Source organism: Canis lupus, chromosome 15 (genome assembly GCF_011100685.1).
Source record: "Canis lupus familiaris isolate Mischka breed German Shepherd chromosome 15, alternate assembly UU_Cfam_GSD_1.0, whole genome shotgun sequence".
Classification (NCBI taxonomy): Eukaryota; Metazoa; Chordata; class Mammalia; order Carnivora; family Canidae; genus Canis; species Canis lupus.
In genome coordinates this window covers 46,711,847-46,726,958 of record NC_049236.1, presented here as the reverse complement: position 1 = coordinate 46,726,958, position 15,112 = coordinate 46,711,847, and the positions used below count along the sequence as shown (strand labels likewise).

General features: G+C 43.6%; 1 protein-coding gene across 6 annotated transcripts in view; it reads right to left on the bottom strand.

Moving 5' to 3' along the window:
- The window catches only part of ARHGAP10 (Rho GTPase activating protein 10), a 318,329-nt gene that overhangs the window by 3,986 nt on the left and 299,231 nt on the right, over positions 1–15,112 (bottom strand). For all 6 annotated transcript variants that reach the window (XM_038558962.1, XM_038558960.1, XM_038558961.1 and 3 more), the window contains 2 exons: positions 5,594–5,746; positions 4,219–4,310 (listed from right to left, as the gene is read on the bottom strand). In XM_038558962.1, coding sequence (XP_038414890.1) covers positions 4,219–4,310; positions 5,594–5,746 — 245 coding nt within the window. The remainder of the gene's footprint in view (positions 1–4,218; positions 4,311–5,593; positions 5,747–15,112) is intronic.

Sequence of the window (15,112 nt, the reverse complement as noted above, 5' to 3'; positions counted from 1 at the left end):
AGCTCCGCTATTCACCCAAGAGGCTGTGGAGAGGCAGCTGCTCCTTAAAGACTCCCACGACCCAGAGGTAGACATCATGGCAGTCACCGAGCACTGGGGGACGCTAACCATGTGCCAGTTGCCTTGAAAGGGCCTAAGTTGCACACCCCATCCTGCTATTCATGAGCTACATGGCCCTGGGCGAGGCACACATCCTTAAGAACCCTATCAGTATGTAATGACAATTATACTGATGCTGCTCCCTAGCACAGATTTTTCATTGTTATAAAATATATATAACCTAAAATTTACCATTGTAATAATTTTGAAGTATGCAATTCAGTGGTATTAAGAACAGTCACAATGCTGTATAAACACCAGCACCATCCATTCCCAGAACTTTTACACCTTCCCAAACTGAAGCTCTGTGTCCGTTAAACACTAACTCCCCATCCCCCTCCCTGGGCTCCTGGAAACGTCGATGCCACTGTCCCTATGAATTTGCCTATTATAGATACTGCATATTAGTGGAATTATAGACAGTTTGTCCTTTTGTGACTGGCTCATTTCCCTTAACATACTATCTTCAAGGTTCACCCATGTTGGAGCATGTCTCAGAATTTCATTCGTTTTATGGCTAAATATTCCATGATATGTTTATCCACTCATCCGTGAAGGAACATTTGGGTATTTCCCCCTTTGGGCTACTGTGAAAATGCAGCTGTGGACATGAGTGTACAAACACCTGTTTGAGGCCCTGCTTTCAATTCTTGTGTGTATATATCCAAAAGTGGAATTGTTGGACTGGATGGTAATTATGATTCATTTTTTTAAAGGAACTTCCATACTGTTTTCTAGCAGCTACTACATGCACCATCTTACATTCCTACCAGCAACGCACAAGGGTTCTGGTTTCTCCATATCCTTGCCGATGCTTGTTATGTTCTGTGTTTTTGATAACAGTCATCCTAATGGGTCTGAGGTGAAATCTCACTGTGGCTGTTCCATGTCCTCATTTACCATCCCGTAACAACAGGGACACTGGAGCTGGTGACAAGGATCATTTGCAAGAAACTTTCTCCAGAACAGAATATGGACTCAGTTCTGGTGTGGCAGTTTGTTATTTTTTTTTAGCATAATAAAAACAATATATATGACAAATATTTAAGTCACTGAAGCATCATCGTAACACAGTGAACACCAACAACCCATGCAACGCAGGACTGATACGAAGGCCTCGTCGTGGGTTTGTTCCTCTGCCAGCCCCTCCCCTAGATCCCTACCCCGACCCCAAGGCTTGAATGTTGTATTTCTCATTCTCTTACTCCAGCTGTGGTTAAAACACAGTTTCATCGCACATGTACACGTCTCCAAATAATATGCTACTTAGTTTGCTTCTTTCAGAGCTTAGCCAGAACCATGTTATATAGAGTCTTCTGGCACTCACTTTTTCTTTTTAACTCAACGATGTCAGGATTCCCAAAGGTCAGGAATATACCCAGGAGTACAACTGTTGGGTTGTGGGGTCTGTACACATCCAACCTATCAAGATAATGCTAAACTGTTCGCAAGGATTAGTGTCTATACACTCTCCACTTGGACTGGAAGTCTGCCAGCTGAAGAGCCGCCCATCTGGTAAGAGATCAGGACTGACTGGTCACCAGACAAATGTGTTTCTGGGATTCCCCAGGCCCAGAGAGAAGGTAAGGTCCATATGGCAGTCACAAGAATATAGGCCGCCCTGAGACTTTACATACATTGCCCTCCCTGGGAGCTATGGGAGGCATTTCCCATGAACGATGTTTAAGCAGTCATGTATCTACGATGCAGATCAATCTTCAGCCTGGAATGTAAACTCATAACTTCAGTCCAGGTCCACACAGTAAGAGCTAACGAGCAAGGAACAGCTATCAAGCTACTTCATTACTAAAGATCCCTATCTCTTCCACAGTCTGGTTTAGGGTTTCTCGCTGTTGTATATATTACAAACCACATGTAACTACTGACAATGCGGCCCAGGGGCCTCTTTGACCTGGATTTTGTCTTTACCAAAGGCCACTGAATGCCATAAACCAATTTCCTTTGCTGCCCATATGTGGTACAAAAGGGGATTATACTGCAAGAGCATTTATGATAGCTGCTAAGACTCCAGTGGACAAGTGAACACAGGAAAAAGGTCCTGGATGCTTTAGAGGCCGAAATATTGCTGGTGTGCAAAAAGAATGTGGTCCTGGTCACATTCCTGAGGGCTGTGCTGTAACGGTGGCCACCTAGAGCTCTGCCTGGCTTCGCACAAGCGGAGGCCGGACGAGCCACCTGTGTGTCCTACTCTGTGTCAGTCTTCAGCAGGCAAGACCCTAAACCATTCAAGGAAGAGCTTCACTAGATGGTTCCTAAGCAAGCACAGTTTTAATGAAATTTTCGGCTAAGAGATCAATTGTGCACAGACATGAAGGTGCAAAGGAAAAAGAATAAATCCTATTTAAGGGTCTTTGATTTTCTGTACTCTTTAAGACCTAGCCCTAAGACACAGCGAGTCTCGGGGTGGAGGTTCTGAATGCATTCCACTGTGCCCGCTGTAAACAGTTCAGCAGGGATGGATCTACTACTATCTCTGAGAATGTGAATTAACCAACCCTTCCAGACTTAATCATTGCAAGAGCTAATCCATTTTCATGATTGATAGCCAGCTGTATCAGTTTCTGTTACTTGCAGCCAAAGGCATTCTAATAGAGAAGCCTTCCACCAAGGTAAATAATTCACAAACAACACAGCCTAAGGGATTTCAGAGGCTCCCAATCAGATCTAATCACATGATGCAAAAATTCACCATCATTTCTCAAATGAGTGGGTTTCAACACTACTGTCTCAGTGTTCCCTCATGCCATGTGGTGGGCCAGTATGTGACAGGCCTGGAGCAGGGCAGCAATTTCCATGCTCACCTGGCAAAAATCACATGTATGTATGTTACGGTGACAAGGAATGATCTTGCCTCTACTCCAAGAACAAAGTTTCTCCATAAAGTACAATTGTCTCAGATGTGGGGGTTTTGGTGGGAGTGTTATTTGTTTTCCGACACTATGAGGAGTCCTTGGCTCTCGACAGTACATATCACACACATATAAATCTATTCTAAATGATGCAAATTGCAGGGCATCCAGGTGGCTCAATCAGTTAAGTGTCTTTTTTTTTTATTTAATCAGTTAAGTGTCTGATGCTTAATTTAGTTCTTGATTTTTGGCTCAGGTCATGATTTCAGGGTTGTGAGATCAAGCCCCACCTCAGGGTCTGCACTGGGCATAGAGCCTGCTTAAGATTCTCCCTCTCTCTCTACCCCTCCCCTCCAAATAAATAGATAAAAAAATAAACAGGCAACTTACTTTCTAAAAAACAAACACAACAAGCACTGCATTACTGACAATATACCACTAGGTGTTGTGTTGACATACTCCATATATTCCAAACATTCTGGGCTAACTGACCATTCCATTCCAGGCATCTAAGATCCTCAGGGCCTTCCCAGAACTCTTTTGGGCAGCTCCACCCACACGCATCACCATTTCCATAGCAACCAGTGAATTTCATAATGAACAAGACTGTTAAGGAAGAAATCAGGAGAGGGGGAAAAGAGATAAGCAATGAACCATAGGAGAAATCTGCGAAATATTAAGCCAAGCAGAGCTCCTAGATGCCTGTGTGTGAATATTAAAGACTCAGATAAAATACACACCCTTGTTTCAATATGCAAAGTCAATGCCCAGGTCTAGAGATTCACACACTATTCAGATAAGCAAAAATCATGTAAAGCCTAGGCATGGTAAGGGAACTAGAAAGCAAAATTCCTTGACAAGAGTACTCTTCTGTAACTCAGATTTGGCAAAACTGACACATTTAGGAGGCTTGGCTGGGGACTCGGGGAGAGAAAAACAAAGGATGCAAATCAGAAGTATTTCTTAATTCCAAGTCGCACTAGCTTCTCTTTACATCAGCAGAGAGACGTCCTGAACGAAGATTCATAAGAGTTAATAGGTTTGGAGAATAATCACTTTGAAAGCAGAGGTGGAATTCCATAGCCCCCTGGTGTTTAGTGCCTGGCAGCCAATGGGGCCACTCTCTCCTGTCCAAAGTGTTAAGGGACAGACGTGTGCTCCTGACAACCCCACAACCAGAGACTGCTGACTGTAGACATCCAGAGGGGGACAGAATATATGCTACCACAAAGCTCCCACTAACACTTACCATCCTCAAAAATCGCTCCTATTTCAAAAGATAATTCTGAGCTGTGTTCTGCTTCACATGGATACACTGCTCGAGCCTTCCGATTGACAATGCTGAGAAGGGAACGTGAAAGACACAGATTAAAACATGAGACACGGAGAGGGGGGGCCTCACCTCCCCCTGACCCTGATCCCCTCCCAAATCTCATTTGTAGATCACCAGTGGGACAACTCTTTCTAAACAAAAACAGAAACAAAAAACAAAAAAACACACACATGCCAAGTAGCAGAGGAGTGAACATCAGGCACATCTACAGTACTTGATTCTCAAGTAAACGATGGGTTTCAAATTTAAATCTTTCTTCAGGGAGCTTCTTGGGGGAGCTTCCACTGAACCTCATCACCTAATTGTCCTCTCTGCCTGGTGGGATGCCCTTTCCCATCGTTCAGCTTTATCGGAGCCACAGGGTATGTTTACTCCTAAGTGCTGTGTTCATCTGCTAGGAAAAGCACCAGTGTCATGAGATGGAAGGCAAGGCGGTGAGGGCAGGGGCGCGCACAGTGACTTGGGCGGCGTGGTGGACATCCACCTGTCCTCACTGCCAGCCGCTCCCCACACCTCTCTGGAAGGAGTCTGGTGCCCTGAGTTGGGTCTTCTCTAGTTGATCCCCTCACTCCTGCCTCCAAAAGGCATTTCAGGCTCAGCTTCTCATCACTTGTCAAAGCGCCCTCTGCCTTATTCTAGGGAACGAGTGTGCTGGGGGATGATGGAAACCACGCTGTCAGCCAGACAGACAGATGGAAGCAGAAGGAAGGGTCCCACCTCACTGGAGGGGGGAAGCCAGTGACCACAGGAACTCCAGCCCACTGCCCAGGACCAAGGCTGTGCTAGCCAGCACCTCCAGCTTCTGAACAACGGGCTCATTAAATGCCCGTGTTAATTCCAGTTCACTTTCCTTTACAAAAAAAATAAACAAACAAACAAACATGTGGGCCAGTTGGGAGGCTCAGGGGTTGAGCGTTAGCCTTCGGCTCAGGTCATGATCCCTAGGTCCTGGGATCGAGTCTTGCATCGGGCTTCCTACAAGGAGCCTGTTTCTCCCTCTGCCTTTCTCTGTTTCTCATGAATAAATAAATAAAATCTTTTCAAAAAAATAAAAAAGTATGCGCTATATATTCATGTGTAAGAAGTTCTTTTGATAGAAGTAGTTTCAGGAATGCACAACAGGCACCAAAAAGACACAGTAGGGTGATAGGTTCAAGCAGCTCTCACCTAAGGCAAATTCCTCCTGAGAATGCACTTGCTCTTGAGCTAAGACACATACCAAGACAAGGGTGGAAATGCTCCTCAGGTTGAGCAATCCCTAGCTTCGACATCATTTTCCACACCCCCATACCTTTCTGGTGGCTTGTCCACTACGGTGGCAGATAGAGAGAGAGGAGAAGGCGGTGGCTTGGGTGAAGGTGGTGTAACAGCTGGGCTGCAGCTCGGGCTGGCTGGGGACTGCATGTTAAGCCACTGGACCATGGGTGATCGCATCTGGCAGGGGCTGCGGGTGGAAGTTTGAAGGACAGGATTAATAGTCTAAAGGCCACAGGACACCAAATGCATGACACCCCATTCTTAAGTGGCTAAAACGACAGCTTCCTTATCTCTCCCGATGATGAGAGAAAGACCGAGTTCCTGCTGCATCCTTCCCTGGTCTGTAGCCCCAAGAGCCACAATCCAAAGGAGAGATGCCTTGTAGTTCTCCAGATTTGTGGAGAAGATCAAGTCTTGTCCAAACTAGCACCACATCAGTTCACTAATTAGGACACCAGAAGCCAAATTCCATGACCAGCTGCTTGGACTTTTTTGAGATGTTCATGTTTTCTGCTTATAAGGAAAGTGTCAGATCTATAGTCAAACTCATGCTCAATAGCTCCAAACACTCAACACATGGCCTTTTAATGTTTAAAGCCCTTTCATCTGGACATATACATGGGGCAACTCAGAAAAAAAAAAAAATGTAGTTAGCAATCAAGATTCCTCTAGAGCAAACTAAACACAGCATTTAGGAGAGAAACCCATGAACGGGGGCACCTGGGTGGCTCAGTGGTTGAACATCTTCCTTTGGCTCAGGTCGTGATCCTGGTGATCCTAGGATAGAGTCCCACATCAGGCTCCCTGCATGGAGCCTGCTTCTCTTTCTGCCTGTGTCTCTGCCCTTCTCTCTGTATCTCTCATGAGTAAATAAATAAAATCTTTAAAACAAACAAACAAAGAAACCTATGAACAGCAAATATCTTTGGTGACCTTAACACTCCCTAATATTTGCAGATTAAAAAAAAAAAAAAAACCTAGCATAAAAAGTTCAGTGAACAGACTCACAGAGGAGCCTCTAAACATGAAAAAACATGCAATAAATATATGTTGATCTGAACTAAATTATTCGTCAGTTATCTCAAAACTGGAGGCCTGTGACTATAGTATATGATTCTTACTTTAAAAGCACAGTGATGAAAGTTGTTCGTTTCAATTACATTTTCAACACACATACATTCAACGCCCTGCGATGCCCAGATGCTCTTTGCCTCAAATTCACCCTCTTCAGCTAAAACCAGTTTCCATTAGCAGCTTTGTTCTCTTTCCACATTCCTGAGCATTACCTTTGGTTCTTTCTTCTGTAGCAGAACAAACATCAAATTCTGTCCATTTTTACTTCCAATAGCTCCCATGCTGTTCCCTCCTCTACCTTCTCATCATGTTGCTTATGCCTGTGTCACCACTCTGGTCTCCTGGCTCAGCCCCCAGTCCAATTCCTCTGACTCAGCTGGCTCCACCAGCCACCCTCAGCCACCTGAGACCCAGTCTGCCCCATGTGCCTCCCCAAGAACAAGTGTGCTCCCCGCCGACCTGTGTCACCAGGGCCTGTTTCCCTGACGGTCCTGCCCTCTGCCTCAGGTCTCTCCTCACCTCTCAGGCTCCCCAACCCCTCTGCCCACCCCAATCTTCCCTGCCTAGGCTCAGCTCCAGGCCTGCCTCCCCAAATGCTCCTCCTTTGGTCTAAGTCACAGATCTCTGAAGGCCCATCCCAGTAAGAAACAGAGGGCAGGTTGGCAGGAGTTGTTCTGTGATGGTTTTAGATATTCCTCTTGCCTTTAGGGTATAATCAGGTCTTGAACTCTTTCTGTAGACCTCACAGAGCCAGGCACAGTGCTAAGGCATGTGAAGTCTTGCACGAGCTTCTGAACAACCATTCTACAGTGAAAATTGGTTTTTACTAATAGAATACATGAAATACTGCATTACTGACTTAATAGATATTTAGTACACTAGAAGGTTTCCTATCCTTTGACCAGAAAAGGAGAGGGGCTCACATTTAAAAAACATTATTTTTGAACAATTTATTTACAATCTCTCTATCCAGCCAATTCATTTGGAAGTCATAAAACCTATTTCACACCAAGCAAAGAAACCTATAAATCTTAAATGATCTGTATTTCCAGCAGCAAAAGTCACTCAATGCCTTATCAGAAAATGAACCTTACCGTGGTGTCTAATCAGGACGGGAGAGGAAGGGGTGAGTGAAGCTCTGACAGAGAATTTAAGACTGCACTTAGTCAAACAATTGCCATTTCATCTCCCAGCAATTATTCAAGGTGTTTAGAGGGTGGTGGTGGTGGCAGATGAGATGTTTTACCACACCCCCCTCAACTCTTTCAGGTCATAAATAGCCTAGTGATTAGATGATGGCCATCCATCTGCAGAGAGGGAGGACAGCTACAGGATGAAGATAAAGTAACAATGACTATGTTTATAAGGCTCTTTAAAAATAAAGACCATAAATTTTATAGCTATTATCTACTTAATCCTCACATCTTTTTAAGTGGTTTGCTTTTTTTGTAAAAGAAAAACACTCCTTTCAGAAAGTGAAAGAACTGTTGGAATAATAGGTGCTATAGGTATAGGCCTATCCCTTAGCTTGGCCTTCTCCATCCTGTCCCAAAACACAGACTCAGAATCAGCAATCCTTGTCCAGGATCAAGTTCTCAACATTAGCCGTTTTCGTTTGTTTTCTGTGACCTTTTTGATGTCCTTCAATGGATAGATGTGCTGTGTGATCTAGCACTCACCAGTTCACCAAAATAACCATTCAGACTTCCCCCTGAGATGTCAATTTCTGTATTCAGTTTCCTGAGTTTTCCCCATAGTATCTCAGAAGCCTGAGCCAGTTACTTCTCCTTGGTTTCAGAATCCCACACTGGCACAAACTTTGTGAGGTGGAATATTCAGAAGAGGTAGCAAAACACAAGTCTGGAAACAGTCTTTGTGGAGAGGAGGCATCAGAAGTCACATGCAGAATCGAAAGTCCTATGAAAGAAGAGACCTTCATAGCAAAACAAAGTCTGGGGAACTAACAGAACAGCTGCTTGGTTGGATATTAGAAACTTTTCACAGGCTTCTCCACTGGGAAGGAGTGAGGGTGAGGCAAGAAGTGGTTAAGGAAATACAAAGTCCCAAAATGAGTTCTCACCTCCACCAACAGAGGTCAGGTAATGACACGTTTCATAGGTGTCTCCCACAAGCAAACTGCTCGTATTTTTTTTTTTTTTTTTGAAGACAACAAATTGAAAGCGTGAGCTTCTTTACATAAACCACCTCCTCCTTTACAGAATTTGGCAGGGTTCTTTATTTTTGTTTTTGTTTTGTTTTTGTAATGAAGATCAGAAATTTTTTTAACCACAGCCGACCCTTGAACAATGCACAGATTAGGGGCACTGTCCCCCATGCAGTAAAAAATCCACATACAACTCTGATTCCCCCCCAAAAAAATTTAGCCCTCGCTGATTTCCTACTGTTGATCTTTGGAACCCTTATCTATAACTGTCAATTCACCTATATTTTGTATATTACATTTACATTATGTAAGAAGTGGTTACTTCTTACATACTGTATCCTTAACAATAAAGTAAGCTAAAGAAAAGATGTTTCTAAGAAAATCATAATGAAGAGAAAGCACGCTTTCACTACTGTATAGATAAAATCCACAGCTAAGTGGACCTCTGCAGTTCAAACCTGAGTGTTTGAGGGTCCACTGTATTTATTGCTTCAAATATATATATATATATATATATATATATATATATATAATTTTTTAAAGATTTTATTTACTTATTCATCAGGGACACAGAGAGAGAGAGAGAGAGATGCAGAGACACAGGCAGAGGGAGGAGCAGGCTCCATGCAGGGAGCCCAATGTGGGACTCGATCCCGGTCTCCAGGATCACACCCCAGGCTGAAGGCAGTACTAAACCGCTGAGCCACCTGGGCTGCCCCTGCTTCAAATATATTACTTATATTTTCCCCAAAAAATAGCAAAGGAAAATATTATTTCTAATAGTCTCTCTCTCTTCTTTGATTCAAAACACTGAGAATTTTGGAAATGGCAGCCCCCAGCAAAGATCTCAGGTTTTCTTAGCCTGAGCCCTGGGGGAGAAGTAAGTCCTAAGGCAACCAGGTACATAAAATTAACATCTTGCCTATATATCTACAATAGTTGCAGCTATCTATGTGGTGGGAGACAATTCGTGATGGGTTTCTCAGGTTCCGCATTTCTAATGAGCAGAGAGGCCTTTGTCCTAAACTATCTTTCCAAGGATGTCTGTAAAGCAAACAGCCTTGGGAAGATAGAGACTGAGTCTCCCCCTGGAGAAAAAAAGCAAGCTTTACTGCCCATCATGCAAGATTTGGGTTTCCTGGGATGCCTGGGTGGCTCAGCGGTTGAGTATCCTCCTTCGGCTCAGGGTGTGATCCTGGAGTCCCGGGATCTAGTACCATGTCTGGCTCCCTGCATGGAGCCTGCTTCTCCCTCTGCCTGCGTCTCTGCCTCTCTCTGTGTCTCTCATGAATAAATAAATAAAATCTTTTATTTTTATATATCATATATTTTATATATCATATATATCATTTACATATCATATATTATATATATAACACATATCATATATATGTGTGTGTGTGTGTGTGTGTATATATATATATATATAATTTTTTTAAAAAAAGATCTGGGTTTCCTAAACTCCAGGTTCCTCTCTTGTAACACTTCACATGCATGCATCGTCTGGCCCATGGGGCATTACCGTGTAGGAACCAGGTGTCAGGGAACTGATACTCTGACTACTACTGCTATGATTAGGAGTCTTTTGACCAGGACTCCCGCATCTTCTACCAGTACCCATGAAACTACAACAGACAAATTTGGTAGCTTGTAAGTAGAGAAAGATTTCAGACTTCAAAGTTCTTGACATGATCATCTTTGGTAAAATACTCAGGCCCTTTCTTTCTTTCTTTCTTTTCTTTCTTTCTTTCTTTTTTTTTTTTTTTTTTTGGTCTGTGGTTCAGAGGAGAATCCTAATTTTAAAAAAAAAGTCTTTGGAAACCATAAATGATGGGTAATCTAAGAATAAGAAGCTTACTACCTGCTAAAACATAATGAAATATTTTGAGTGTCCTCTCCTACCACTTCCCAAATTTAAGTATTAAAAAAAAAAACATCATATCCTTCTTCCTGCTGCCCCTTTACAAATTTTTGATGAGTCGAACTGGCATGATCACAAACCACCAATTTTATTTAATGATGAGCTGCAACCCATTACAACAAAGTACCCAAGTGCCACATATTTCCTGAAAGCCAACTTGTGGTTTGCAAAAATGGAGGCAGAAGTCCACTCTTCCTGAAAAGCTCAGAAACCACATTTACCAAAACAGAAATAAATGAAAGAGAAGTACTAATATCTGTTTGTTTGCTATCTTCCCAGTTTTACACACTAAACTGAAAGAACCTTCTTTTGAATGGACCCCTCTCCATTTTCAGTGCACAAGAGCCAGTATCACTGCCTTCCTCTGAGGAGGGAATGTTTCCTTCTCAAAGAAAAGGAATGAATGGCAACAAGAGGGTTTCACTAAAAACACATAAAGATTTTATACTGTTAACTCAGAAACTCATTCTCGAAAATACTTACACTGAAAGTCTATCTGGCTATTCCTACGGCAACAGAGAAGTCTCCTGTGCTCCAGCGGGGCAGATGGAGGGTTGGGAATACAGAAGCAGGGAATAGAATGTGCATTTTTGAAAGTGCTGAGAGATTCTATAAATAATAATAATAATAAAAAAATCCACACTCTTGCATTGGAGTCTGTATTTTAGGGAAGACTGTAGCTTTCCTGGTGAGGAGGAATAAACCCTCAGACACATAAAACTGTGACAGTAGCTGTGTATGTATATATTTTACAGTTTATATTTATAAAATGTAACAAATCAGCAGTATATGCTGCTTCTGATTCAAACTGTGACCCAATCTTTTCCAATACCAGACTCTACGCTCCATGCATATTAAAAACTTTTTGGCAGCAGAAGAGCACAAGCATTTCAGCGATGGGGGAGGGGAGTTAGGGCCTTAACTGTTAAAATTCGACAACAGCTGCACCAGTCACCAGAGAACCTCTGCATCTAGTGAACATTTCTTGCATAACATAGATGGGTCAGGCTCTGGGCAGTGCTGGCGACCCAAGTGCCCAATTCTGGGCTCTTGGAGCAAGGAGCTTAATTTAAAATTCAAAGGACATAGCATAGGGAGGATACATACCAAGAAAAGAAACGACTGCTTATATGAAGTGATTAAATCCCCCCACTACCAAGATATTTGACTATGATTATATGATGTCAGAAGCACATCAGAAGTTTGCGTTGGAATGAAAGATTTTAAAACCTCATTTGCAAGGTCTCCGAGCAGAAGCTAACACATTAGTGAAATGATCTTTCATTCCAGCCTGGGAAACGTACAGCATAAGTCTCGAACAGCTGTCCTGGGCTAAAGTGTTTGAAAATGTTAATAAAGACAGAAGGAAATATTGTAGATCTGTATATTATGGGAAATCTCTGTTCAAATAAATGCCACAGTTACTCCTTAAGTGCCAGAGAGGGAGAATTCCACAGCCAACACACTGTTGGTTGCAAATGCACATCCTGAGGAGGACAGCAGCAGCAGAGGGCAAATGCCTGTGACAAGAGAGTCGCCACAACCCAGGGTTGGGAGATGAGGCCTCCACACCCTGGCTCCCCCTAGGCACAACCGGGCCACACACAACCTACAGATGCCGATTCACTAGCTGCCAGCTGTGCTGCCATTTCACAGGACATACGACAAGAGCATCTCAGAAAGCTGGGATCTATCTACTGAAGGCCATGCGGGAGCTCACGGCCTCACGTCCCTCTGGGTGGCTGGAGCAGAACACGCAGAGGGGAACCGAGAGGGGTGGCAGTGGGACCCACCCAGGGGGCAGGGCCATGTGCTGAGGGCCGGGTGGCTACTGAAGGACTGTGACCACACCAAGTACAAGCTCCGCATTCTGAGGAGTGAGCTCCAAAGCCAGCTACAGCTAACCTCCCTGTTTTTGCCCTTTTTATAAAGAGAGGACACTTCTCACTAGCTAGAGACCGGGTAAGGAGTAAGAGAATGACTTCAGAGAGCCCGCTGGAGGCTGGTGCACCATGCCGGTTAGCCTTGGCTGAGGGTCATCCACAACTGACACCTGCGTGAGTATCAAACTCCCTCAGTTTCCTTAAGGAAAATGACAGGAATCATGAACAGGTAAAGTGGCTGTACGATGTCAGTTGGGTGCCAGGTATGAGGCACCTCGCAGTGACGGGGCACACTCAACACTCGATAAACAAAGCCCCAGTTATGAGCAGTATGTGCTCTGGAGCCAGAAATCATCTCTGTTTTCAAGGGTTACATCATCACGAAGAAATATTTTTTTTTTAAAGATTGTATTTATTTATTCATGAGAGACACAAAGAGAGAGAGGCAGAGACATAGGCAGAGGGAGAAGCAGGCTCCCTGCAGGGAGCCCGTGTGGGACTTAATCCCAGGACCCCGGGGATCACAAACTGAGCTGAAAGCAGACACTCAACTGCTGAGCCACCCAGGAGCCCCCAAATCATTTTCTTTACCCAAAGACAACATATAAACTATATCAAAGAAGAATAACTCCAGAAATTAAGTGGATGTCATCCTTAAAAAAAAAGTTGCTGAATGCCATATGGTATCCTGGAATGGTCCTGGAAGAAAAAGGCATGAGTGGAAGAACTAGTAAAATCCAAATCAAGTCTATAGTTAACAGTATTGTACCAATGTGAATTTCTTATTTTTAACAAAACTACCATGGTTCTGTGTAAGATGCTAATAGCAGGAAAAACCAGATGAAGGGTCTAGAGGAACCCTTTGTAGTGTCTTTGTAGCTTTCCTGTGAATCTTCAACTATTTCAAATAAAAACTTTATTAAAAAAACAAAACAGCTGCATATAAACTATTTATTCACTCAAACACTAAAGACCTTTTGAAATTAGGATCACACCACTTGGAGACATCCAAAAGCCCCAAGGAAGCCTTTTGCCTGGTTCAATGACAAGAAGATTCATAAAGGCTACATTTCAAAATCATCTACATTGCCTCTCTTAAGGCAACTAACCTTATTGAAACTGAGTTTTAAGAAAGCTGCCTTTTCCAAAAAGATTTGTTTTATTTATGGATTAGACCGAGGCCAGCAAACCTTGTCTGTAAAGGGCCAGACAGTAAATACTTCAGTGTCTGCAAGCCACAGAGCCACTCCACTGTGCCATCAGTGCTACATAAGAGCAGTCACAGGCAGAATGTGAATGACTGGGTAGCCGTGTTCCAATAAAACTTTATGTATGACAATAGGCAGAGGTGGGCCACAGTGTGCTAACCCTGCATCAGAGGGACCAGATGAGAATCCATTTCAGAGTGGAGAGCTGGGGGAGATGATAATAATGGCAAATTCCCCTGGGTCTGAGAAGTCCCTGCTACCACCACCACCACCCCTGTCACATCTGCACTGGGTTTGTGACATGGGGCTCCCACCATGTGCCAGAAGCCCATCTGCAAATGCCTAGGGCCTGTCTGCAGCAGAAGCACTCCTCATCAGCTGCTTAGGAGCACCTCCATGTACAAGGGAGACAAGAATCTATCAAGCCAGAACATAAAAGCAGTAACTCAGTCACTCTTGGAAAAAGTCTTTTGCAAGAGGGGTGTAGGGGTCTAGGGTTGTGGCCAGAAAGAGCCCTATAGGAAACCACTCAAGCACAGTTAAGACAAAAAGCCTTTCCAAGTGGGGCCCAGCCACAGTGAACAACACTTGGTTCTCCCCTCCCACTCCTTGAGGCTCCTGGGCATGCCTTCCTTAAGGAGAAAGGATGCCACCGCCTAGTCATCCTACAGCTTACAAGATTCATTCACTCCAAGGGTGATTATTTTCCTGTGTTTTGCTATAAAAGAATTATCTTAGAATTATGTCTCTGACCCATCTTTCACTCAAAGAGTGAATCCCATTTTTCTTCCTTCCAGATGATCACTGGAATCAGGTAAGAGGGTTGAACTTTAGCTTGCTAGTGGAACAGAAAATGAACTAAAGCTTCATTTCAGAAAATTATGGGGCACTGGAGGTGTCAGCATTGAGGTCCTGTGGGATAACTGTAAGAAATGTTTCTACCAGCTCAATTCTTATGTGGAAAACAGCTGCCACCTGATGTAAGGCCTGAATATATAAAACAAGGGCTACCAAGCACAGCTCAAAAAGGGTACAATATTACTCTAAGAAAAATCCTCCAGTTACTTACCAAGCTCATTTTTGGGGTTACCAGTTCTAATAGGTAAGCTCTCCATGCTGCTCAGAACAATTTAGAGAGTGGCTGGGTCCCAGTGGGTACCCAATGCCTTGGTCATGTAATATCCAAAGGCCCAATTCTCAGAGGATTCTACAAAGGAGGTTCCTACACAGACAGGCAAGGAGGAGCTCCAGCTGAGTCCTCCTAGACCAACCAGGAGAGCAGCAACTGGGTTTAATCATATGT